Source organism: Gorilla gorilla, chromosome 10, assembly GCF_029281585.2.
Source record: "Gorilla gorilla gorilla isolate KB3781 chromosome 10, NHGRI_mGorGor1-v2.1_pri, whole genome shotgun sequence".
Lineage (NCBI taxonomy): Eukaryota > Metazoa > Chordata > Mammalia > Primates > Hominidae > Gorilla > Gorilla gorilla.
This window is the reverse complement of record NC_073234.2, coordinates 95,029,390-95,055,653: the sequence shown is the minus strand read 5'-3', so window position 1 is coordinate 95,055,653 and position 26,264 is coordinate 95,029,390. Positions and strand designations below refer to the sequence as shown.

At 40.3% G+C, this 26,264-nt stretch overlaps 2 protein-coding genes across 4 annotated transcripts in view; both read left to right on the top strand.

Annotated features, from left to right (window-relative positions):
• The first annotated feature begins 635 nt into the window (after window positions 1–635).
• LOC129525990 (uncharacterized) lies at window positions 636–15,649 on the top strand. Its single transcript, XM_055358902.2, has 3 exons — window positions 636–782; window positions 14,505–15,033; window positions 15,515–15,649. The coding sequence occupies exons 1-3, from the start codon at window positions 636–638 to the stop codon at window positions 15,634–15,636; spliced, it is 798 nt and encodes a 265-aa protein (XP_055214877.1). The 3' UTR covers window positions 15,637–15,649.
• Window positions 15,320–26,264, top strand: part of PAWR (pro-apoptotic WT1 regulator) — a 105,554-nt gene continuing 94,609 nt past the window's right edge. For 2 of the 3 annotated variants that reach the window (XM_019038868.3, XM_031016579.3), the window contains exon 1: window positions 15,359–16,177. In XM_019038868.3, coding sequence (XP_018894413.1) covers window positions 15,662–16,177 — 516 coding nt within the window. In that variant the 5' untranslated portion in view covers window positions 15,359–15,661. Of the gene's footprint in view, window positions 16,178–26,264 lie in introns of all 3 variants that reach the window. The other variant, XM_055358746.2, reaches the window with a different exon arrangement.

Genomic DNA, 26,264 nt, shown 5'->3' with positions numbered 1-26,264 from the left:
GAGAATAATTTTCTACTGTGATCTTTTTTCTAGACAAAATTTCTTGAAAAGGCTGGGGTCAGGACTGGGCTCTGATAAAGTTGATGACTTTCACAGCAGTAGACAAGACTTCTTTCAGAATTGCTTGCACAGCCCAATTCCTGTTGATGGTGAGAGCAACAAGTCACAATGTATGGAGTGTCTTCAGCAAAGCAGCCAAACCAGGTGTGTTACTGAGACTCTCAGGTGCTCAATCTGTGCCCAGAAAACCAAAACATTCCGTCTACAACATCTTCCTTGACAAAGACATGTTTTCACCATTTTGAAAATGGCAGTGGCGGCTGGGCGGAGTGGCTCACGCCTGTAATCCCAGCACTTTGGGAGGCCAAGGCGGGCGGATCACGAGGTCAGGAGTTTTGAGACCAACCTGGCAAACATGGCAAAACCCCGCCTCTACTAAAAATATAAAAATTAGCCAGGCGTGGTGGCAGGCGCCTGTAATCCCAGCTACTCTGGAGGCTGAGGCAGGAGAATCGCTTGAACCCAGGAGGCTGAGGTTGCAGTGAGCCAAGATCGTGCCATTGCACTCCAGCCTGGGCGACAAGAGCAAGACTCTGTCTTAAAAAAAAAAAAAAAAAAAAAAAGAAAGAAAGAAAATGGCAGTGGCTTGTCAAGTTTCCAAAAGGAAATCAGAACAATTGGAATACTTCTTCAGTGGCACCAGTGCACAAATAAAAGGTGACAATCAAGAGCTGGTTAAAATGAGAGGCATTGCAGTTTTGCCCAGCTGTATGCCTGTCGAAGTAAAGCAGTTTAGGAGCCAGTTTAGGGATCTGTTTCGAAATATTAGAAGAAAGATCAGTTATTCAAAAAGAGGTTAAACCTTTAAAATTGGCATGGCTTCAGTTTTCTTCTTTTGCGCCAGGCCACAAACCAATTCAAATATTTCCAGGGCATGTGGTTTCATTAAATTTTCTCCAATTTTGTGTGGGTTTTTTTTTTTTGCTTGTTAGAAAAATACTGACATTTTAAGTTTGCCCCACGACAAGTTGGGACAAGTTTAATTTTGTTAAAGTTGCAGCCTTTTAAAATACAATGTTTTCTTATGAAATGATTATTGTAAGTCCAGGTATTTTCTTTTATTATTTATTTATTTATTATTATTTTTTTGAGACACAGTCTCACTCTGTCACCCAGGCTCCAGTGCAGTGGTGCGATCTCGGCTCACTGCAACCTCTGCCTCCCGGGTTCAAGCGACTCTTCTGCCTCAGCCTCCCGAGTAGCTGGGACTACAGGCACATGCCACCACGCCCAGCTAATTTTTGCATTTCTAGTAGAGACGGGGTTTCACCACATTGGCCAGGCTGGTCTTGAACGCCTGACCTCGGGTGATCCGCCTGCCTCAGCCTCCCAAAGTGCTGGGATTACAGGCGTGAACCACCGCGCCTGGCCAGGTCTTTTCTTTTAAACATTACTTTGAATCCTATATTTCAAACATACAAAAGTACAGAAGATAATATAAGTTTCAAACATACAAAAGTACAAAGATAAGTTTATGTACTTGCCCTATTCAAATTGAACAAATGTTAGCATTTTACATTTATCTTAGAGCTTTCTTTTTAAAGAAATAAAACATTATAAACAAAACATTACAGCTCCTATAGCTTTTTCTCTCCATCTGTCCTAAGAAGCAACTAATAAACTGAATTTTGTGTGCTTGTGTTTTTATTACAAAAATATGTATCTGTCAACAATATACATATTGTTTGCACATTTTAGAAATTTATATGAATGGTATCATACTTTCCATATGCACTTGAAACTAGTTTTTAAACATGTTTCTGAGATGCTATCACATGTTCTATTTTAAAAAACTGTATATATCCATTCTAAAACTAAAAGTTGAAAATTCGTGCTACGTCTTTTGTTCTTTTTTTGAGATGGAGTCTCACTTTCACTCAGGCTGGAGTGCAGTGGCATGATCACGGTTCACGGCAACCTCCACCTCCCAGGCTCAAGTGATCCTCCTGCTTCAGCCTCCCAAGTGGCTGGGACTACGGGGTGCACCACCACTCCTGCCTAATTTTTTATCTTTTTGTAGAGATGGGGTTTTGCCATGATGCCCAGGCTAGTCTTGAACTCCTAGGCTCAAGCAATTCTCCCGCTTTGGGCTGCCAAAGTGCTAGGATTACAAGCATGAGCCACTGTGCCTGGCCACAATAAATATTTATGTCCATGTGTCCTTGTGTATATATCAGGATTTCTCTAGGGTAGACATCTAAGTATGCAGTTGTTGAGTTGTTGGAAAACTACATCTTCAACTTAAGTATTGCCAAAAGTTTTCCAAAATAGTTGGATCAATTTATACTCAGTGCTGAGTTTTCCCTCCATTTGCCCACCATCACTTGGCATTATCAGACATTAACTTTGGATAATACAATAGGTATAAAAGGGTACTTTTTGTTTTATTTTGACATTTGTGTATATTTTCCTGTATTTATCTGCCATTCAATTTCTTCTCCTACGAATGGACTATTCATATTCTTAAGTCAATTTTTTCTTTTTTTTTTAAGAGTCAGGGTCTTACTCTGTCACTCAGGCTGGAGTGCAGTGGTGCAATCATAGCTCATCACTGTAGCCTTCAACTCCCTGGCTCAAGCGATCCTCCTGCCTCAGCCTCCCAAGTAGCTGGGACTACAGGCATGGGCTACACTACCCAACTAATTTTTAAAATTGTTGTTTTTGGGAATGGGGTCTTGTTATGTTGCCCAGGCTGGTCTCAAACTCCTGGCCTCAAGCAATTCTCCCTCAGCCACCAGAGTCACTGGGATTACAAGTGTGATTAGACCATTTTTAAAACATCATTGCTTTTTTCCTCAATGATTTGTTACAGTTCTTTCAATATTAATCACTCTTTATATTATATGCCAGGCAAATTTCTGCTTTCAACATGTGATTTGTCTTTTTACTTTGTTTGTTGTCAATTTTTTCTTTAAGTCAAGGTCTCGTTGTGTCACCCAGGTGTGAGTGCAGTGGTGTGATCTTAGCTCACTGTACCCTCAAACTCCTAGGCTTGAGCAATCCTCCCAAGAAGCTGGAACTACAGGCGCACACCACCACCTAATTTTTCTCTCTCTCTCTCTCTTTTTTTTTTTTTTTTTTTTTTGTAGAAACAGGGTCTTGCTAAGCTGACCAAGCTGGTCTTGAACACCTGGCCTCAACAATTCTCCTACCTCGGCCTCCTGAAGTGTTGGGATTACAGGCATTAGCCACCACTTCCCTGCCTATTGTCACTTTTAAAAATGTAGTCAGGGCCAGGTGTGGTGGCTCACACCTGTAATCCAAGCACTTTGGGAGGCTGCAGCAGGCGGGGCACTTGAGGTCAGGAGTTGAAGACCAGCCTGGCCAATATGGTGAAACCATCTCTACTAAAAATACAAAAATTAGCTGGGCTTGGTGGTGCACACCTGTAGTCCCAGCTACTCAGGAGGCTGAGGTATGAGAATCGCTTGAACTCGGGAGGTGGAGGTTGCGGTGAGCCAAGATCACACCATTGCACTCCAGCCTGGGTGATAGAGCAAGACTCTCTCAAAAAAAAAAAAAAAAAAAAAAAAAGAAAAAAGAAAAAAAAAGTAGTCAAATTGTTCAGTCTTGGCTTTGATGCCTTAAGACATTTCCCCTTTTTCTGGTATCATAAGGAACTCTTATTTTCTTCTTTGGCTGTATACTTACAAGGTGGAATATGATCTTTTAGCTTTGTTGAAATCTGATTTTGTTGGCAAGAATCTTTCTGTATTAAAACTGCTATGGCTTTCGTGTCTCAGTATGTTCAGTGGTTATGTCAAAAGTTAAATAAGGGAGGCTGAGGCAGGAGGATCACTTGAAGCCAGGAGTTTGAGACCAGACTGGGCAGCACAGCTAGACCTTGTCTCCATAAATAATAATAATAATAATAATAATAATAATAATAATAACTAGCTGGGCATGGTGGTATGCACCTGTGGTCCTAGCTACTTGGGAGGCTGAGGCAGGAGGACTGATATAGCCCAGGAGTTTGAGGCTGCAGTGGGCAATGACCATGCTACTGCACTCCAGCCTGGGTGATAGAGCAAAACCCTGTTTTTCTTTTTTTTTTTTTAAAAAAAAAGGAAACTCAAAGGATAAATTTCATTTAATACCCCCAATAATCTGTGAGGTAAATATCGTGGCAGAGAAATTAGGTAATTTGCCCAAGGTCATGTAACTTAGAAATGCCTGAAGTCAACGTGAACTGCTTTGGACCACCATAATCCTACCTGCCTTTGTAGAATCTTCTTTATTTTGATATTTTCCAACTTAAGCTATGCTTGATGTAAACAAAGGTAGATGCCCATTATTTTAAGGGCAGCATATGTTAATTCCTAATAACAGACAGATAACATGATATCAAAATTGTATGCTCCTTCTCAGCCTCTGTATCTATTAGTACTCTATTAAGTCATAAATTGACAATAAAAATAACTTTCTTTGTATTCAGACAAATTTAAAACAAATAGGAAGATGCCGAAGGGGAAACTAAGCTTTTTTTTTCCTTACTTGATTTGTAGACCTTTCTAAATCTATCCATAGAACTCAGATTAAGTTGAATGCCTAATGTTTATTGGGAGTTACTGGTGCTGGGAATACAGCTGTGAAGGCAATAGACAAGATGTCTGTTTCAGTATGCTTATATTCTAGAGTGGGAGAGGCTGCCAATAAACATATGAATAATTTCTAGTGGTGACTAGTATTATAAATACTATAAAATGGCAATACAATAGTGATTGAGGTTTAGGGTGGAGAATTTGGCTTTTTTAGATTGGGTGAGGCTTTTTTTGGGGAGGTGACAGTTGGACTGAGACCTCAGTGATAGGTATAGCTAGATCTGGGGGCAAATGCTTCTAAGCAGTGCAGGAGCACCAAGGCAGGAATGAGCTTTGAATATTTTAGGAACAGACAAAAAGCTGAGTTTAATGAAAAGGGGGCGAGTCATCAGAATCAACGTTAAAGGTGAAAGCAGGAACCAGATCATACAGGGTCTTAAAGGCCAATGAAAGGAATTTGGATTTTAAGTGAAATAGGGACTTATAGAGGGCTGAGAACAAGGGAGTCACATGGTCTGATTACATTTTGAGAAGAACATTCTGGTTGTTGTGAGGATCGAATATATTTTGGAATGGGAGCTGATAGAATGGTGAATTGGATTTATGGGGTAAGGAAGAGATGAATCAAAGAAGTCTTGTAGGTTTTTGCTTGAACAGTTGGATGGATGGTGAGACCATTTACCAAGATGGGAAAGAAATGAGATAGAAATAGGGTGGGGGCAGATGGAGAAATGGATGGAAGTTTTTTTTGGTCATGTTCATTTTGAGAAGACATCCATATGAAGATGTTTTGATGGTTGATATGGAATGTCAACTTGACCGGATTGAAGGATGCAAAGTATCGCTCCTGGGTGTGTCTGTGATGGTGCTGCCAAAGGAGATTAACATTTGAGTCAGTGGACTGGGAGAGGCAGGCCGCATCTTGAGCTGGGTGGGCACCATCTAATCAGCTGCTGCTAGAATAAAGCAAGCAGAAGAAGGAAGAGCAGACTTGCTGGGTCTTCCGGCCTTCATCTCTCTCACATCCTGGATGCTTCCTGCCCCTGAACATCGATTCCAAGTTCTTCAGCTTTTGGACTCTTGGAATTATATCAGTGATTTGCCAGGGGCTCTCGAGCCTTTGGCCACAGACTGAAGGCTGCACTGTTGGCTTCCCTACTTTTGAGGTTTTGGGACTCAGACTGTCTTCCTTGCACCTCAGGTTGCAGATGGCCTATTGTGGGACTTCACCTTGTGATCATGTGAGTTAATACTCCTTAATAAACTCCCCTTCATATATATACATCTATCCTATTAGTTCTGTCACTCTAGGAAACCCTGACTAATACAGATGTCAAACTGGCAAATGGGATATGAGAGTGACTCCTAAAGCCATGGTATTCCATGGATTCACCTAGGGATAAAGTGTTGCATGAGAAGAAAAGAGGGCCAGTGATTAACTACTGAGAAGACTTTAGTTTTCACAGATTAAGCAGATGGGGAGGAGTGGGTGAAGGAGGCTGAGAAGGAGCATCCAATGAAGTTGGAGGACAAAAGAAAACTTTTTTGGTGATTTTTAAAAAAGTTATAAGAAGGAGGATTTTAAAAATGAGGGAGTCATTTGTGCTGAATAATACAGAAAGATTAGGTAGGATAAAAAAGATATGAAGCTTATCGATAATTTTGACAGGAGTGGTGAATAATAAGTGGAGTGGTGAGGACTAATGACCATTTGGAAATTATTATAGAAAGAATGGTAAGGGTGGAAGTATCAACAGTGACTAAAGATAACCCTTCCAAAAATTTTGACAGTGAATTATAACATTGACCAGATTAGATTCTGGAGTCAAGGGAAGTTTATTTCTTTAAGGGGGCATAGTAAGTAGATAATGGCCTCCAACAACTTCCAGACCGTAATCTCTGGAACTTCTGAATGCATTAAGCTACATGGCAAAGGGAAATTAAGGTTGAAGATAGAATTATAGTTGCTAGTTACCTGACCTTAAAATAAGGAGATTATCTTGGATTATTCAGGTGGTCCCAATGATCCTTACAAGTAGAACATAGAGGCAAAAGAGAGAATCCTAGAGAGATGTGTCTATGGAAGAAAGGCTGAGAGATGAACCATTATTTGCTTTGAGAGAACAGGACCACCAGCCAGGAATGTGCGTGGCCTCTAGAGGCTGGAAAGGGCAAGAGCATGGATTGTTCTCAAGAACTTCCACAAGGGAATGCAGCCTTGCCAGTTTCTTGGTTTTAGCCCAGTGGGATCCAGGTAGCACTTCTATCCTACAGAACTGTAAGATGATAAAGGTGGGATTTTTCTTTTAAAGATGCTAAGTCTTTGGAACTTTGTTACGACAACAAAGAGAAAACTAATACAGAGGGAATTACTAGAGCTCATTTGTATGCTGAAGGGAATGATTTAATAGAGAAGAAACTGATTATGCATGAGAGTATAATTGTAGAAGCAAAACCCTCAAAAGGGGAAAGATAAAGGTGGCAGGACAGCCTTTAAAAGGAGCAGATAACTTCATTTAATTAAGAAGGCAGAGAGTAGATCTAGATGCAGGAAGATGGGTACAGCTGTCTTGGGCAGATAAGCCCTACTCTGAGTGGTGCTATTTTAGAGTCAGTGAAGTGTGAAGGCAAGCTCATCAACTGAGAGTGAGGTTGGTATAAGGAGGTATTGGAGGCTTAAAAGACTGATATAAACTAGTCATTTTGGAGTACAGGAAAGCAAGCTTACTAGGATTGCCAGATAGTATGGACTGCCTAGTTAAGACTGTGGACATGCATTAAAGTAGGGTTAGGAAGCATGCCATAGTGTTTTTAACTATCTTTCTTTAGGTGAGCAGGTATACACAGAAGAGGCTAATAATTATAAACTTTAGAACTAAAGCCTAGTAAGGAAGTTAGGACATGGAAAGGAAGGATAATGAAAAATTAGTAGGATCAATAGATCAAAAAATGGTTGGAGTGGGGGTATGAGAGGAAGTGTGCTGAAGAGTTAGGTGGTAGTTGTTGAAAATGGAATGTTCAGAACTGAGATTTTGAAGAGGTACTTATTCATGATGACAAAGTCAAGAGATATCTAGCTGAAGAGGGGTAAAGAGGAAAAATGTTATTTGGAGTGAGGAGGTCAAGTATCTGAGATTTCAGGAGACTGGATAAATTATCTTTTTAGATGTTATCACTAAGAACTGGACATAAAGAGGAGTGGGGAGAAAGAAGGTTAGCTAGCAGTTAAAGTCCTCAGTAAGTAAGAGAGACTTGGAAGTAGGCTGACAACAGGAACAATGAGTTGCTCCTTGTAGAGAGTAGTATAGTCTGATGGCACTAAAGCCAGTCTGTGGGAAATTCTTCCAATCATAAGACATGTAAAATAAGCAGAGAATTAGGTTTTCATTGGCATTTGATATACTTTCCTATCAGGAATAGATATTCTTTCCTATCTGGAATATATGATATAATGCTGAGTATAAAATTATGAATGGCCTATACATTATTTTCCTTTTTGAAGTAGATTTTTTTGATGTACAATTTATAAGAGTTCTTGTGTTTGTGATGCATAAACCTATATACTTGTACTACAAATAGTGGATATATCTGCATGTAAAGACATGTACTTTATGCATCAATAAGTAATAAAATCAATAATAAAATGCATACAAAATGGCATAGAAATATGTCAGAGAGTAAATGAATAGGGTTTTTTCCTGGATTTTTGTGATATTTATGGCATTTTTCAATTTGTTAAAATTTGTAATTTAAAAAAATTTCTCATTTATTCTAAATATTTATTTTCTTATGGATTCTTTTTCTTATAGAAAGTCCACCAAATTATGTAAGCTTCAGGCACCATAAAATCTAGGTCTTCCCTGGATAGGCCAAAAATCTGGTCTAAGATTACCTATAGGCAATTGAAAAGAGAATATTCACTAGCTATATGAAAAATAGTTTTACTATATGGTTAAAAAAAGTTCCAAAAGAGAACCACATCTATTCTTAATATGGATGTCAGAAAATGTTTTCTAGGTTTTTGATAATAGGAATATATGTAATATAATAGGCCACACCTTCAAAAAAAGCCTACAGAAAATAAAACAAATTTTTAGAGCTCTTTCTTATAGTGTCAATCAATATGGGCTTATGATGTAAATCACTGAGGACAGAAATAAGATGTAGACGTCTCTGCTGATCTGGACTTATGGAGTAGATTGCAAAGTATCTAGAAATCTGCAAAACAGATGAATTGGACTTCCTATTAAATATAACAGGCTGAACACACGTGTTTATCTTTACTTCCTCAAGTAACTTCACTAAAACCAAAGTAAAATGATAAACCAGTAACAACAAAGAGGATGAACGGTAAGAACAAAATTTTGGAAGATGAAAGATAGAAAGCAGACAGACTTTAGTAGAGCAGAGTAAGGTAAATTCTAACAACCTGCAAGAGACAAAGCCAATAAGAAGTAATCTTTTTTTGTCCTGCAGATCCCTGAAGAAAGGTTCAGAATTGGAGGCAGCAGCATACACCTCTGAAACAGAGTGAAGGATGGGGATGAAAACAGAAGTATTAGTTGAAAATCTACACAAGGAACGGTTAGATTCTCAAATCCCTTCTGCAGGGCTCAGTAGCAAGGAGACTATCTCTCCTGATCCTGGCAGAGGACTGGAAGTTTTCACATTGTACAGATGTTGAATTACAAACGCACTGAAATTGGGTACGTCAGATGTTCTAAGTATAGGGATTAAGTGAAAACCTGCGTATTGAGTAATGAGATTCCTCCAGTCTTCTTTCCCTACTTGGCACCTGAAAAAATTGGCAACTGACAACACAAGCAGAAATAGTTTTACTCAAGGAAAATTACTGGGCCAAAAGAGAAGCTCCATAGATGCTGAATTTGACACATGCCTCCAGAAAATGTCTGGGGCCAAACACCGGCTCCCTAAATGAGGCCCATCAGTCCAACAAGGTCTTCCTTTTCACATAAGAGCTTTCAATCAGCTTTGCAGTGCTTCAGTCTTAAATATGAATAAACAGCAGACTGATGAGGAAGTGCTCTAACATGAAAGATGAAGATTAAAACAAACAAAAAATGTAGGCAATTTGCTTAGAGGAAAAAATGCTCAATATGTATCATAAGAACAAGATGCTACAGAAAAAAATATTTAGAGAACAGGAAAGAGATATTAGAAATAGTGTCCGAAACAGAAAATTCTATAGAAGAACTGGCATACAAAGTGAAGGAAATTTCACTAAAAGTAGAATAACATGCCAAGGAAATGAAAAATAAAAGAGAAAAGATAAAAAATTTGTTAGAGAACTTCTAGCATTCCAACACCTACTTAACAGGAATTCCAGAAGGCAGGAACAGAGAAAGTAGAAGGAAAGTCTTATAAAAGAAAGAGAATAGGCCAGGCATGGTGGCTCATGCCTGTAATCCCAGCATTTTGGGAGGCTGAGGCAGGTGGATCATGAGGTCAGGAGTTCAAGACCAACCTGACCAACATGGTGAAACTCCGTCTCTACTAAAAATACAAAAATTAACCAGGCATGTGTGCCTGTAATCCCAGCTACTCAGGAGGCTGAGGCAGGAGAATCGCTTGAACCCAAAAGGTGAAGGTTGCTGTGAGCCTAGATCAGGCCACTGCACTCTGACCTGGGCGACAGAGCGAGACTCCATGTCAAAGAAAAAGAAAGAAGATAAGAAAATTTCCTAACTGGAGGGCAGATAGCTGATTAAAACGGTCCACTGACTGCATAACATAATAATGATAAAAGACCAAATCAGAGCATATCTTCAAGATATTTCAGAGGATCTAAGTAAGAAGATCCAAAAATTTTGAGACAGAAAATACAATGCAATCAGAATGCCACTGGTCTTCTAAACAGCAACTCTGGAAACTAGATGATAATAAAGCAATGCCTTCAAAATTATGAAGGAAAATGCTTTCTAACCTAGAGTTCTATGCTCCACCAAACTATTAATCAAGTGTGAAGATAAATTTAAAACATTTTCCAATATGCAAGGTCTCTAAGAATGAGTTATACTATCTTCAGAATATACTGAGGATATACTCTGCTAAAATGAAGGGGAGAAACAAAAAGAGAAAAGTATGCAATTCAGGAAACAAGAAGTCTACAGAGAAAATGATTCTCAAGATGTTAGAGGAGCATAATCCCAGGATGACCACAAGCAACGAGCCTTAAAATCAATCCAGATTAGGCCAGGTGTGGTGGCTCACACCTGTAATCCCAGCACTTTGGGAGGCCAAAGCAGGCTGGTTGCCTGAGCTCAGAAGTTCGAGACCAGTCTGGGCAACATGGTGAAACCCCCGTCTCTACTAAAATACAAAAAATTAGCCGGGCGTGGTGGCGTGTGCCTGTATTCCCAGCTACTCTGGAGGCTGATGCAGGAGAATTGCTTGAACCCAGGAGGCGGAGGTTGCAGTGAGCCAAGACTGCGCCACTGCACTACAGCCTCACCAACAGAGTGAGACTCCGTCTCCAAACAAACAAACAAAATCAATCCATATTAAAGCAGGGGATGGAGGGCTCCAGAAGAGATGTTTCCAAAAAGAGAATAGAACTGATAGCTTACCCAATGTGATTAACTTCATCGAGAGGAGGAAAATTTGAGTATATACTTGTGACTGGTATATAAAAAAATAAGCCGATGATTAAAGAAAAAAAAAGAGGCAAGTTTTAACTGCAGAACAATGGTAAAGACAAAAGGTATAGTTGTGCAACAAGGAAAAACAGTTGTAAAAAAAAAGAAATGCAATCATAGTACACCACATGACTCAGCTATGAACAGTATTTGTATAGTCATAATACTATGGGCGTGTAGGAGTATGAAAAGTATATGTGTGGCCAGGCATGGTGGCTCATGCCTGTAATCCCAGAACTTTGGGAGGCCGAGGCGGGTGGATCACGAGGTCAGGAGATCGAGATCATCCTGGCTAACACAGTGAAACCCCGTCTCTACTAAAAATGCAAAAAAAAAAAAAAAAAAAAAAAAAAAATTAGCCAGGCGTGGTGGCAGCCACCTGTAGTCCCAGCTACTCAGGAGGCTGAGGTAGGAGAATGGCGTGAACCCGGGAGGCGGAGCTTGCAGTGAGCCGAGATCGCGCCACTGCACTCCAGCCTGGAAGACAGAGCGAGACTCCATCTCAAAAAAAAAAAAAAAAGAAAAAGAAAAGAAAAGTATATGTGTTATTAGTGTATTAGAGCTAAATCCTCTTCTATATCTAAAAATGGAAAAATCAAGATGTACAATAGCAGATATGCACATAAAAAGTAAATATGAAGATCTCTATTAATGGAAACAGTTAAAAAGTTCAAAGTTTTGGGTAGGGTTTTCAGAATGGATAAGGTAGAGAGGGGATTGCTGTTTTTTGTTATAATCCTTGTAGAACTAAAGTATGTAATTTTTTTATCCTATGCACATATAATATTTTGATGTTAGAGGATGAATTGCGTATGTTCCAGAAATATCTGCATTGAAGGCAAAATGGCTACTTCCCAATATACTAGCTATCCATACATATAATAATACACTTCCTCAAAATCATTAAGACTAACATCTAGAATAGGTTTCACTCTGACATATTAAAATGAATCTGTTTTGTCAGCATTATCATCATATTTCATTTTATTATTAAGGGCAAGTGAGTCGCTAAAAATTGGTTATTTTAGGCTAACTCAGAGGTGCTCAACCGGGGAAGAATTTTATCCCAGGGACCATGTGGCAATGTCACAATACAGGTGGGGGTTTCTTATTGGTATCTAATAGGTAGAAGCCAACAATGCTGCTAAACAACCTACAATGGGCAGGACAGCAAAGAATTATCCAGCTCCAAATGTAACAGTGCTGAGGTTGAACCAAGCTCCAAGTCTTTGAGGATTATTTCATCAGAACGCTATATATAAAGATTGATGATATGCAAACATCTTGCAATTTAGGACTGACTCAGCTAAATACCTCGGTGCAATGTTGGAAGCAGTCTGGCTGTGAAATATATCTTCGGGAATATTGAGAATGGTAAAGACAAAAGGTATAATAAATGATAATAATAACAAAACACAGAGCTTTGTACCTCAATAATCTCTTTCATCCATGGTTCCTAGGGCACTTTATAGACTAATAATACCTACTCTGGTACTCACATACCACCTTTTATCTAAGGATTGCAGGCACTTTCACAACACTCTCACGATGTAGGAAGTATTATTATCCCCATTTTATATGTAAGTAAACAGAGGCACAAAAGTTAAGCAACTTGCCCAAAGCCACACAAGTCAGTAGCAGCCAAAATTCCTGACTCAGAACCTATTAATACTAAGAGAACTGGTCTAAGCCATGCAGTGATAAATTTATGTGGCGTGTTATCCTAGTTCATTCAAAGTCTATCGTTTTTAGGTTGATATTGTATATTCAATACCCCACCTGTTTTAATTTCCTCTTCTCCCATACACTTCTTAGAGACCAAGGACTTTAAGTCCCTAGAAGGGACTATGTTTACTGAGTGCCTTCCTCGAGTCAAGCACATTTTATGTGCAGTGTCAGTTCTTAAGACAGCTTAAATATAATGTAATTGGGAGGCTGAGAGCAGGAGAATCGCTTGAACTCAGGAGGCGGAGGTTGCAGTGAGCTGAGATCCCGCCACTGCACTCCAGCCTGGCGAGAGAGCGAGACTCCGCCTCAAAAAAAAAAAAAAGTAATTTTTGCTGATTTTATAGTACAGAAAGCTGAGTACCAGATAATGTAAACATGCCCAAGATCTCTCAGCTAGCTGACTATACCCTCTTTCCACTATATCCTGCAGCCCTTCCAGGAGAAAAGTCCTCTGATAAGTTACAAAGCATATGAATGTGAATACGTTTAATGTCCCAACCTCCCTTACTCTCCTTAAAACTCAGAAAACAAACTAATGAATATGTAATTGAGAAACTTCAGGTGGCACACTGGGGTTGGTACTAGCTTAGGTAAACAGCCGCTCAGCCTTTTAGACCTATTCCCAAGAAAAGCTTTTAATTTTCTAAGGATTTTTCCAGAGCTCTCGCCATACGTTTCCCACAACAACCAGACCAAAGACCAAAACTGTCTTTCCCTGAGAAATATAGAGCATGTGAATCACTTTCTTCTGTTCCCAGTTCTGTGGCAGGCAAACACTGATTGCTCACTCACCATGTGCTACCTGGGCAAAACAGGAATATTAAGTAGGAAGAAACGTTTATGTTAGGTAAGAGCGTGACTTAGGGCTCTCCTACTTTTTTACAAAATGGAGACCTGGCATTTGTAGCCTCCCACAGTGATGTGCCCTGACATTACTTGGATATAGAAAGGTCAGTCTTAGGTGCGTCAGTGACAGCCCACCCCACTCTGATCCAGAAATTTTAGATGACTTGCATCAGAGGATAAGCCTCTGGCATGTTAATAATGAAAAAATAGAGACAATCACTGCCCCAGCTCATCTCAAATTAGCATCAGTGCAGCGTTAGTACTTTGGTAGGGAGCTTTGCTGCTAAATTCATTCTCTGTAAAGAGGAGAGGCAGAGACAGGGTTAAGGGGAAAACTCCAAGACTGGAATCGCCAATACAGTAAACTGTCGAACTGAGTTTTTTCTCCCGCAACCCTAAGATACTAGTAAGTCCTTCCTCTTAGCCAACCCTTTTCACCAGGACACCGCAGTTTTCTTAGAAGGAGGGTGCTGGGTTTGTCTCAGGTCTTTCTATTCTCCTGCCCGCTGCCCTAGTACATCTGAAAAGGGAGCAGCGACTAGGAAAAGAGACACGTGGGTATTTTCCCATCCTGTCTAGTCATTCCCTGAATCATCACAAGTTATCGCACTTTTCCCCTTAGCCAGCAACGTTCGAGACTTTCTCTCAAATAATACGGTCTTGTACTTAAAAGGAAGAGTGGTGGGAGAAGAGAGAGGCGGAGAAGACAAGCAAGAAGGGCGTGGAGTGTCGTTCCCGCCCCGGAGTCGGAGGCGCCGGGAGGCCGGACGCCGCGAGGCTGCTAGCCCAGGAATGTGCGGTCCAACTCGCCGGCCGCGGGCGGAGCGCGGCGGGTGCGGGGCAGAGGACGGCTGGCGCGGGGCAGGCTGCAGCGGCGGACCAGACGCGACGCCGCGCACCTGAGCGCCGGGGGCGGGGCGTCAGCGGCCACGACCCTTCCCACCGCGCGCCGCGCCCCTCGCGCGCCGCCTCGGCCTTTTCCGCTCGTGCTTCGGCGCCGCTCGGCTCCCTTCCCGCCCCTGGCTCCCTCCCTCCCTCCCTCCCTCCTTCTTCTCCCTCCCTCCCGTCCTGGGATTGCCTGGAGCTCCGCACCGCGAGTTTGCCGCGGCACTTTCCGCGCGGCGGAAGAGCGCGCGCCAGCTTCGGCACACCTGGGAGCCGGAACCCAGCCCTACGCCTCGTCCCCTACAAGCTCCTCCGAGGTAAGGCGCTCGCTCACACCCGGTCCTTTCCACGCTCGGCGGGACAGCTGGGTCCCCGCCTCCTCTGCGAACCGGCTAGGAGCTCCGCGCCTCGCCTTGGGAGTGGGGTTGTAGCTGACGGGGACCTCGGACCGGCGGTGGCCAGAGCGCGGAGCAGGCGATACGACGAGCCGACAGGTGGCGGGTCTGGCCCTAGTATCTCGACCGCCGCCGGCGCGGACCCTGGTGGGGATGGGGCGGGCGGGCCGACTTGGGGGTGGGGTCAGTCCTCTCTCCTCCCTTCTAGGGGCGGCGATCGTCGGGGTCCGTACTGTAGGTGCGTGGGAGAAACTTTGCAGGGTGGGGACCCGGCGGCTGCTGGCCGGTAGTGACTGGTGGGCGCGCTCGAGGACTCCAAGGGGCGCAGCCCGGGGGGCAGACCCTCGGGTCGGGCGGGGATCTTACGCTTCCCTTACCCGCCCCCTTTTGTCTTTCACCTCAGCCCCGCCGGCTGCTGTGGGAGCGGCGGCCGTCCCTCTCCTGGAGGTTGTCTCCTGGCATCCTCGGGGCCGCAGGAAGGAAGAGGAGGCAGCGGCCGGAGCCCTGGTGGGCGGCCTGAGGTGAGAGCCCGACCGGCCCCTTTGGGAATATGGCGACCGGTGGCTACCGGACCAGCAGCGGCCTCGGCGGCAGCACCACAGACTTCCTGGAGGAGTGGAAGGCGAAACGCGAGAAGATGCGCGCCAAGCAGAACCCCCCGGGCCCGGCCCCCCCGGGAGGGGGCAGCAGCGACGCCGCTGGGAAGCCCCCCGCGGGGGCTCTGGGCACCCCGGCGGCAGCCGCTGCCAACGAGCTCAACAACAACCTCCCGGGCGGCGCGCCGGCCGCACCTGCCGTCCCCGGTCCCGGGGGCGTGAACTGCGCGGTCGGCTCCGCCATGCTGACCCGGGCGGCCCCCGGCCCGCGGCGGTCGGAGGACGAGCCCCCAGCCGCCTGTGCCTCGGCTGCACCGCCGCCCCGGCGTGACGAGGAGGAGCCGGACGGCGTCCCGGAGAAGGGCAAGATTTCGGGCCCCAGTGCCAGGAAAGGCAAGGGGCAGATCGAGAAGAGGAAGCTGCGGGAGAAGCGGCGCTCCACCGGCGTGGTCAACATCCCTGCCGCAGAGGTGAGCCGGGCGGGGGCCGCAGCCGGGCCGGGGCGGGCAGCTGCCTCCCGGTGTCTTCCTCCTGGGAGCTACCCGGGGCCCAGAGTTTACCTCCCCTGGCTCGTACTTGCCCCTTCACCGAGTTAGGCAGGCAGGGGGTGATGGAGTTTTACTCTGAACAAATGCTTCCTGGGAAGTTCCCCAAACTCAGAGTAGGACACGTGCTTTTCAGGCTTCCTGGCCAGGTCTCAGATCCAGGATCCTTTTTTACCGTGGTAGAAAGACAACTTATGGCTCCAGGACTTGCCCACCTGGACTTGGCTGACTTGGCCACCTGGACTTGGCTGTTTATGCTTGATCAGTTAGAAAAATTGATTAATGGTGGTGACGACATTCTCTAGGGTCTCACGTGGCCATGTGAAGTTACCAGTTTATTTCTCCTTTCTTACCAATGTTTAATAACATCTGTAAAGAAAATGTTGCCTTAGCAATATCCAAGACAGCTTTATCTTACAGTGAGCTCAAGATGAGTATATCCAAATGAATACGTGCACTATTTTATATATAAAGCAACTGTTTATAAGTTGTTCTCCTAAACACACACACAGTGTTTTTCTGAGTGATATTTAGGACAATAGGGATGATTTAGTAACCCACAATTCTGTTCGCTAAGACGATCTCTTTTTGAGTACTGTGTCTGAAAAACATGTGGTAGGGTTTTTTGTTTGTTTGGGGTTGTTTGCAGTTTTGAGCATTTTCGAAACGTTGTTACAGGTAGCAGCATCTTCCATTAGAGTGACTGGTAAAACATTTTTACTAAGTGTATAATCACACCACCCTCTACCAGAAACAAGACAAAACAATCTCAAACAAGTTTTGGTTACTTTGATAGTAGCTTATGGATTTGAGGAAGTGGTTCAACTACCTTGTTTCACCTAAAATAGTTGCATCTTTTTCTCATTGACTCTTTAGCTTTCACTTTTTCTTCTCCTGGCTTTCTAATTTTACTCAACTTTAATTGTGGTTTAAGTAAAAGCATTTGCAATAAGTTAGGGTGTATATTAAATATACCTAAATTTTTAGTATTATGATTTCCATACCTGTTAAATCATAGTGTGTCTTTGTAGGATGTATTTATATGAGCGTTTCAGAGATTTTTATCGGCCAGCAAAACTGTCCTCTGCGGTTTGCTACTTGCACAAAAGATCTGTTATTCATTAAATTGCTTTAGAAGGAATTCATAAGAGTGGTAATCAAATTTCTAGGTTTTTTTTTTTTTAGTTAAAAATATGAAGATTAAGGGGAAATTGAAGACAAGGCTTTGGAAAAGCTACATTCCTCAACTTGATTTTTAAAAGTAGCTGATGATCCAAATAAAAGAATTTGTCATTTTCAGTCTTTTCCTCATTGTTCATCTGACAGCGTTCTTATTTTGGGAAATATCTTGGCAGATGTTAAACTTCACTTTTTTTCTGGCTGCATGTGCTAAAATTATTTTTCAAGTACTTTTTTTTTTTTTTAAACAAGGGTAATGTTTACTGGGGGAAGTAAGTAGAGTGTATCTTGTGAGATCCTAAGAAACATCTTTTGTTAATACCCCTGCTTTGAGTAAGAGAACATAGTGCTGAGAATGTAGATGACTTCCCATTACAATGGAGTCTAATACTCTGGAATGTTTTTCGTTTGGGTGTTGGCAACTCCTAAATTTAATCTTCCTTAAAAACAAACAAACCAGGGGTACCTTTTTTTTTGTCTGTGGAATTTGAACCTTTTTATTGAATAGGGAATTGAGGACTGCTTTCTTTTAGTGGTAACTATGGCTCTGTCCGTTTCAAGCTGCAGGACCCAACAAAACAGTAATGCTTCACTACAGTATCTAATTAACAGACATACTTCTTGAGCGCCTCCTCCTCATATTTTCTTATTTTTCAAAACAACTTATGTATTTCAGATTATTTTAATAGTGGTAAAATATATGATGCAAAACTTTAAAGCTGAGCCATTTTCATGTGTTTATATTGTTGCTTTTTTAGAATTGTGCCATTTTTCCTGGTAGTTTCAACATTGAGAATACCAGTTGCTGTGGAGTTTCTTGTGTAATATTTAATTTAGCACCCCTGTTTTAAAAAGTCATACATATTTTGCAAATTTTTCGGGTATGAAAATAGGTAAAAAGATGAAAATGCCCAATCTCTTTATATTCAAAAGTAGTCTTTATTTTATCTAATGTCAAGTAAGACTCTTATTTTCAGACATGATTCCCAACCAAGTTTGTATTAGTAGATTAACATGTAGTTCATATGTAGAGATCTTGTTTTAATGGTGGATAAACATTAAGTTCCTTCAAGGAAGTACTTATGAAACATCTGTGTGATACATTTATTGTGACTTTCATTACCTCACTTTACTAGTTATAGAGTGTATATATAATACTGTTATAATAGTACCTGACAGCAGCTAAAGATACCAGAATTGACTAGAAGATAGTTATAGGCAAGGAACCAGGTCAAAAACTGAAACTAGCTATTTGGGAGGTAGGAAACTGGGTGGTTACTGCATGTGATGGCTAAAGTCGAACTATCCAGAACTTCTTTAATGAGATAAAATTTACTAAGAGATTTAAGAAAAATATCCTTTTTTCTAAATTTTTACATTTTCTATTTTTTGGTAGTAATTCACCTGAACTGGATAATTTGGACGTGGCATACTTCTTGCCAGTAATTTTTGTGTGTGTTTATCAGATCAGTCAAATGTTTATTACATACCTGTTAAAGACACTATCCTTAAGCAGTGGAGAAAATAAGAACACGGCAGTGTATATTCTCAAGGAGCAAGGCTATAATCTAGGAAGAAGGATAAGGCATAATTACATGAAAAAATTTAAGTACTGAGTTAACAGTTTAAAAGCCATCTTAATGAAGCATGTAACTATTTATTGGAAATAGGGTGTGTTTAAAAGGGGGAGATGATTGGGCTGGGAGAAGCTATTGAGGATGAGAATCTCGACCTGAGTCTTAAACTTTTCAGTACCTGTATATTTTTACATATGTTCTCACATATGTACATGTATACATAATTGTTTGTATAGTATATTAAGTACCGGCATGCAGTGGTTCTTAACTTGAGCAGCACATTGATAGCATGTTAGGATCTTTAAAAAAATGTTTGCTCATGCTAATTCAATTCTGTGCCCTCTTTGTCCCTTCACCCCACCCTGTAATATTGAATGGGTCTGGGATGGATCCCAGGCATTAATATTTTTATAAGTTCCCCATTTGATTCAAATGTGAGTCAGTGATAACAACTGTTGGACTGCAGTCTGGGTATAGAAATGAATAGGACATAAGCCTTGCCCACGAGGTGCTCTCAGGTAATATAAGGAAATGTGAAAAGTAGAGTAGTGAGTATAGCTTAGTGCCTGAGCAGGGTACCTAACCCAGGGAGGAGGAGTGATAGTTGAAGAAAGCTTCCTAGACAGTTACATACTTGTTTTCAGGGGGTTTGTGAAGTTACTGCCATTGAGTAGGGTTGTGTGAACGGGTTAATGGAGATGATTGCCATAGAAAATGTAATCTTTGAATAGGTAGAAGTGGCACTGAAGTTTTGGTTTAAGTATAAAAGTTAACATATACAGTATTTAAAACTTCTGTTTTAAAATAGTGGTTGGCTAAAGTGGTTTAGCTTTAGTGGTTGGCTAAAGTGCTTTATGTACTGAAGTTCACAGCAATCTCATATGGTAGTTACACTGTTTATCCCTATTTCCAGAGGAGAAAATGAAGACTTAGAGCTTAAATGATTCAAAATCACATAGAAAGTAACTGATAGAGCAATATTTTAAACATTTTTGTGTATTTTGTGTGTATGTATATATCTAGGGAAAGGGGAGTTTTTAAAAATTAACCTACTTTTCATTATTCAGCATATTTCCCTAGATTTTTACATAACTTTTTATTAAAGATTATCTTAAGTAATTTAAACATCTGAATGAGGAAAACAGTAAAGGTATGGAATTGAATAGAATTTCAGGTCAAATTTGTGGACTCAGAGATTGCCTCTGACCCTCTAACCTATAAAGTGGCAAAATTTTGAATACCAGGCTCTCGGCAAAACGTAAATTTATTTTTGGCTAGTGGTCAGAAAATGTGAATCTTTGATTTTACTTAAGTGATATATTGTTTTTCTATCAAGATGGGGTCATAACACCTACTCCATAGTTTGAACTCGTGTTGGTGAAAGGGAAGATAAAGGAGCATTTAACATATAGAAAGCACTTTTAAGTGAACACAGGTTAGGTCATAATTATTTAGTATATTTATTGAACATTATATAGGACAAGTTCCACTTAGTAAACTTTATAAATCCAGGTGGATTAAGAAATGCCTTTTGTTATTCCCATTATGCTCCAGACTGTCTACCTTTCTGTGTGATGAGTCAGGAGAGAAACTAATAATGACTCAGAGTTGGAGAAAATTTGATTTCTGAATGGGGTAGATATAGTGTAAACACTGAGACTGTTTAGTGTAAAACCTGGGCTGATATTAGCCCAGCTTTCCTAAATGTTTGAGCTCACTGGTAAAGTAAATTGAAATTTTAATATTATCAGGATTTGTACTGAGTTGTCTGAGCTGGGATGCCATTTCTCATAAAAATAATAATTACATAATTAAAGTAGATGACATTTATGGTGTGCTTATTAAGGGCCAGGCACTGTTCTAAGCACTTGACATACATTAGTGCATTTAATTCTCACCACAGCCCTATGGGAAAATGGGGAACAGAAGGTATGTTACTTGCTTCAGGTCATACATGTAGTGAGAAGTAGATTAGAGATAGTTTGCACTCACAGTCTTGTGCATAATAAACCATCTTACTACACTTCAGTGTATTACATACTGTATACCTAGTTTAAGAAATACAAAGTATTTTAGTGTTAAATTGTTAGTATATGACTATAGAATTTAAAAATAGCCCTATTTATAGAAGATAGATGAAGTGAGGCTTTAATAGAAAATTTTGAGAACAAATGAATATATAAACACTGGCATTAAAATTCTTATTTAAAATCATTATCAAGCTAGTGGCCTGTTTATACTATTTTCTTTCTTTCTTTCTTTTTTTTTTTGAGATGGAGTCTTGCTCTGTTGCCCAGGCTGGAGTACAGTGGCATGTGGTGTGATCTCAGCTCACTGCAGCCTCTACCTCCCGGGTTCAAGCAATTCTCCTGCGTCAGTCTCCCAAGTAGCTGGGACTGCAGGTGTGCACCACCATGCCCAGCTAATTTTTGTATTTTTAGTAGAGATGGTGTTTCGCCATGTTGGCCAGGCTGCTCTCGAACTTCCAGCCTCAAGTGATCTACCCGCCTCAGCCTCCCAAAGTGCTTGGATTACAGGTGGGAGCCACCGTACCAAGCCTATTTATGCTATTTATTATTTCTGCATTTTTTTTTAGCACCTATGATGTGTGCCAGAAAATAATTATGCCATTTAATAGCAAGGTTGATATAATGTTTTATAAGTATAAAATTATTGGCAAATATTAGGGTTTGACATTTTCTCAGTGCTTTTTTCCTTTTTTAAAAATCGAGATATAATTCACATACAATAAAATTTACCCTTTTAAAGTGTACAGTTCAGTGGTTTTTTAGTATTCACACGGTGTGCTCTTAAGTGCTTTTATATTTTCATCTTTATTTTTCATTATGTTCTTAGAACCTCTGGTCCCTAAATTTTAGCTTTCCTTTCAGTAAAGTGATATGGTATTCAAATTATGAGAAGCCATTAACTTAAAATAATTTAATATCAGCCTTTCCCACTTTACAGAGAAAATGAAATTATGGTAGGATCTCCTCAATTTTAAGTTTCTTAAAACTTGGGCACCTATTACCATTTGTTTGCAGTGGAGTTTAGTATAATAGGTATTTATTAGGTTGGTGCAAAAGTAATCACAGTTTTTGCCATTGAAAGTAATGGCGCCAGCCTAATAGTTGGATTACTTTTGCAAAAACCTAACAATTTAACTGAGTGTAATACTTTCACCTTAATTAAATTTTTACATATCTTTCATGGAGATCTGCAAAGCTCTGTCATCTAAACATTTGGGAACATTGATTCAGAGTAAAAAAAAAAAAAAAAAAAAAAACGAGTTTCCACTGCTTACCACTTTAGTTACAGTACTAGAATCAGTGTCCTAAAAAATGTTTCTAGGGGGACCATCTCTACCAGTATCACTTTTGCCGTTTATTTAAAATCAGATTTCTGGGATCCACCCCAGTCTGGGTTAGGGATGTTATCTGAGAGTCTGCATTTTAACTTGAGTGATTTTGGTACATACTAAAGTTTGGGAAGAACTAACTTAAATACCCTGTACTAGTTTACTGATCCGTCAAATGAAATGAATGCTGGTTATCTAACAGGATTGTTACATGAATTAAATAAAATGATGTTTGTGAAAATGTTATAAAAATGCCCAAATCACAAATTGTAGTTACTGTATAGGTTAATTTCCTATGAGGTTGTTAAACATTTTCATTTTTTTGTTCCAATTTAAAACTGTGCATATTTTAACAGACAGGTTGAGCTACTTGGAAATTCAAAGTACTTTAAACATTTATGTAATGTCACATACTTAGTGCAAAATGCTCTGTCTGCTTTGCCTCTTTTCCAGAATTTAGACAAGTCTAGACTACAGAAACACCTCAAATAGTTAATGCGTAATTAGAACTTTACTTTCACTCATTTTTAATTTTTACATATCTTTAAGTGAAAGCATATAATTGCATTTATAAATGTATTTGATAATTAGCAACTCAAACTTTTAAAGCATTATGTTTGCCATCTTATCAAACTACTATCAAGTGCAAAAATTTTTCCCATTGATTACAAATCTTACATGTTAGACCTATAGGCATCCTTGACTGGCAATTGATTTTGAACATATTTGGTTAACTGCTGAGTCAACTTTCTGTTTAGATCTTAGGCAAATGTGTTATAGCCATATACCTACATGTATAGAATTGAGCCTCAGCCACCTGTTACATTCTCCTTAGGCTATGTAAAAATACACAGGGCACCATGGCTGAACGACATTGTAGGAATATTTAAGTTCTAAAAGCAGCAAAATCACACACTTCAAAGGTAGAAAGAGCTCCAGCAAGTTCAAATCTTAGCATGTCAGTTGACTAGTAAAATGTTTATTCTGTGATAGTTTTTGGAGATTTTGTCCAGCAAAATTTTGTGGGTCACAGTGTATTTTTCAATGATAGTCTCATTTATATTAAGTAGTTGAAGAAATAGGGCAGTTGTATTCTGAAAATTAATATTTTGTTAGGTTTTGCTGAAGTGAACAGATAGGAGAGAATTTATATTGTGGATTACAATTCTGTGGCAGCTGAAACTTTGTTTTCAGGCTCTTCATAATAAATTCTGTGGGGCCAGGCGCCATAGCTCACACCTCTAATGCTACCACTTTGAGAAGCTAAGGTGGGAGAATCAATTGAGCCCAGGAGGTCGAGCCTGCAGTGAGCCATGACTGCTCAACTACACTACAGCCTGGGTGACAAAGTGAGACCCTGGCTCAGAAAAACCCAAACAAAACAAAACTCTAGGGGGACTAAGAGAATAGGATAAATAAACATAATAATATACAGTTTGAAATACAGAACTGAAACAGATGAAATTAACTTAAAAAGACATCTTTCAGACTAAGCTTATCTATGGTCATGTAAGCAAACTACTTAATATTTTAGAATTTGCAGGTTACATAAAGTATCAATTGATTTTCTATTATTTTGGAGTTTTTTCCAGAATATTTTTAGTAGTATTTAAAAAGAATGTAAATCTCAGAACAGAGTTAACATTCAGAAGATGGTGCTTGAGGAATAGGAATAAAAAGTATGATTTATATTAGCTGAAATAATCAAAGAAGTTACTTTTAGGTTTCAAATTCTTGAAAGACTTCTCCATATCCTATAAGCAAAAGTTGATGCAAATCAAATTTATGTAATCCTAATTTTTTTCTGCTAGTAGAAGTAATGTGTTAAAAAGGCAGTGTGTTCACTGTAGTTCTCTCATGGAAATAAATCCAAGGAAAGGTAGAAAAACCTGTTATCTTATACATATTAATATTTGTGTTTCTATTCTTATTTTTGTGAATCTACTTGAGAAATGGAACCACACTATTGATTTGTGTGTATACTTAACCACTCATCATGAGTATTTTCATGATGTTATTCTATAACTTCAAAAATAGGGGTGGATGTGTATCTTTTGTTGTATGTTTTTTAGAGACAGGGATCTCGCTTGTTCCCCAGGCTGCAGTACTATGGTGTGATCACTCAGCCTCAAACTCCTCGGCTCAAGTGATCCTCTTGCCTCAGCCTACCAAGCAGCTGAGAGTACAGGCATGAGCCACCATGTCCAGTTGGATGCATGTGTTTTGTGCTGTTTGATATTAAAATACTTAACCATTACTTCATTGGGAAAGGACCTTACTGCTTATCTGCCTTATTATGTGGCTTTTTGATTAGCCCATAAATAGTCTTAGATAAATAGCCCTTTCCTTTCCTTTCCTCCCCTCCTCTCCCCTCCCCTCCCCTCCCCTCCCCTCCCTTCTTCTCCTTTTTTCTGAGACAGGATCTCTGTCACCCAGGCTCAGTGCAGTGGCACGATCATGGCTCACTGCAGACTCAACCTCCTGAGTTCAAGAGATCCTCCCACGTGAGCCTCCTGAGTAGCTGGGACTGCAGGCTTGCACCACCACATCGGGCTAATTTTTTAATTTGTTTGTAGAGATGGGGTCTCAGTATGTTGCTGGTCTTGAACTCCTACATGCAAATACTCCTCTCACCTTGGCGTCTCAAAGTGTTGTTGGGATTACAGGTGTGAGCCACTGCACCTGGTCTATTTTTTTCTTTTCATATATTGTGTTTCCTGAAACATTGCTCAGGAAAAGTGTTTGTGCCATTGAAAGAGTCTCATAGGTTCAGATAATTGTGAAGGATGACCAGAGTTTTTTTCTTTTTTTAAACCTTTATGACCTTTGATTTCACTGGAAAGTTGGTGGTTGGAGCTGGAGTAATTATAAATGTGTGTATGCTGTAGCTGAAATAAGTTCCTGAAACTCATCATGGTATGCAAAATTGCGCAGTAAAAACTGTAGGGCATATGTGAAAATGGAGTTTGGGGCGTAACACTCAAAACCTTTGTCAATGGCATTTAAAAAGATAGAAACCTAATAAAAACTAGCAGTTTCACACATGTTAAATGCTTAATAAGTACATAAATACTACAACAAATATGACACTTTACTTTGAAAAATACCTAAACTTTTCAAAAAGTGTTAGAAGGATCCCAGCTTGTGAATTACTGTAAAATGGTAGGAGGAAGGTTATCTGAAATTGGAGTGAGAGTGTTACACCAGATGTGGATGGGTGTAGCTCATAACGTATGCAGTGAACTGACGTAACTGGCAGATGTTTGAGGTGTGTATGCATATATTTATACATGACTGGGTTGCAGTTATCTGTGCCTGCTGAGCATTTCTTGCGTTTGAACATAAGTAAACACAAAATTAGTGTTATTCTCAACTTGTTCCCTAACGTGTTCATATCAGTGGCATTGGGACAAATCCGTGTTTTTCTAAACAAATGTTATAGTGCATATATGTCTACCCATACATAGGTATCTGTATCCCCATCAATCTGTCTAAAATATGTAAAACGTTGTAAAAACATAGAAAACAATGGCTTGGGAAGATCAATCCAAGTAATGACATAGAGGAAAGGTATAGGAAGCAGAGAAATGGGAGTACTCATATAAGAGTATACTAATAATGATTGCTAGGGCAATGGTAGTAGAAAAAGAAAGAATAGATTTCAGAGATATTTCATTGGCATTAAAAATTACATAACTGGATGTTTTGAGCTGGAAAAGTGTTTAGAGATCATCTAGCCCATTACAAAAAACAAAACATTAATGTAGTCTTTCCAGAAAGCTTTTACCTCAAAACTTAAGTTGCATTTCAACCTCAACCTTTTTCCTCTAGCTGAGTCTGGCATATCCCCCAGTGCTCCTGGCCCCACCAGGCTAATACTACCGCCGTATCAGGGATT

Coding starts and splice junctions, on each gene's coding strand:
- LOC129525990 (XM_055358902.2), top strand. CDS start 636: ATGGCAGTGGCTTGTCAAGTTTCCAAAAGGAAATCAGAACAATTGGAA. Junction 783..14,504: donor CCAGCTGTATGCCTGTCGAA/GTAAAGCAGTTT, acceptor TGTACTTAAAAG/GAAGAGTGGTGGGAGAAGAG. Junction 15,034..15,514: donor CCCCTACAAGCTCCTCCGAG/GTAAGGCGCTCG, acceptor CTTTCACCTCAG/CCCCGCCGGCTGCTGTGGGA.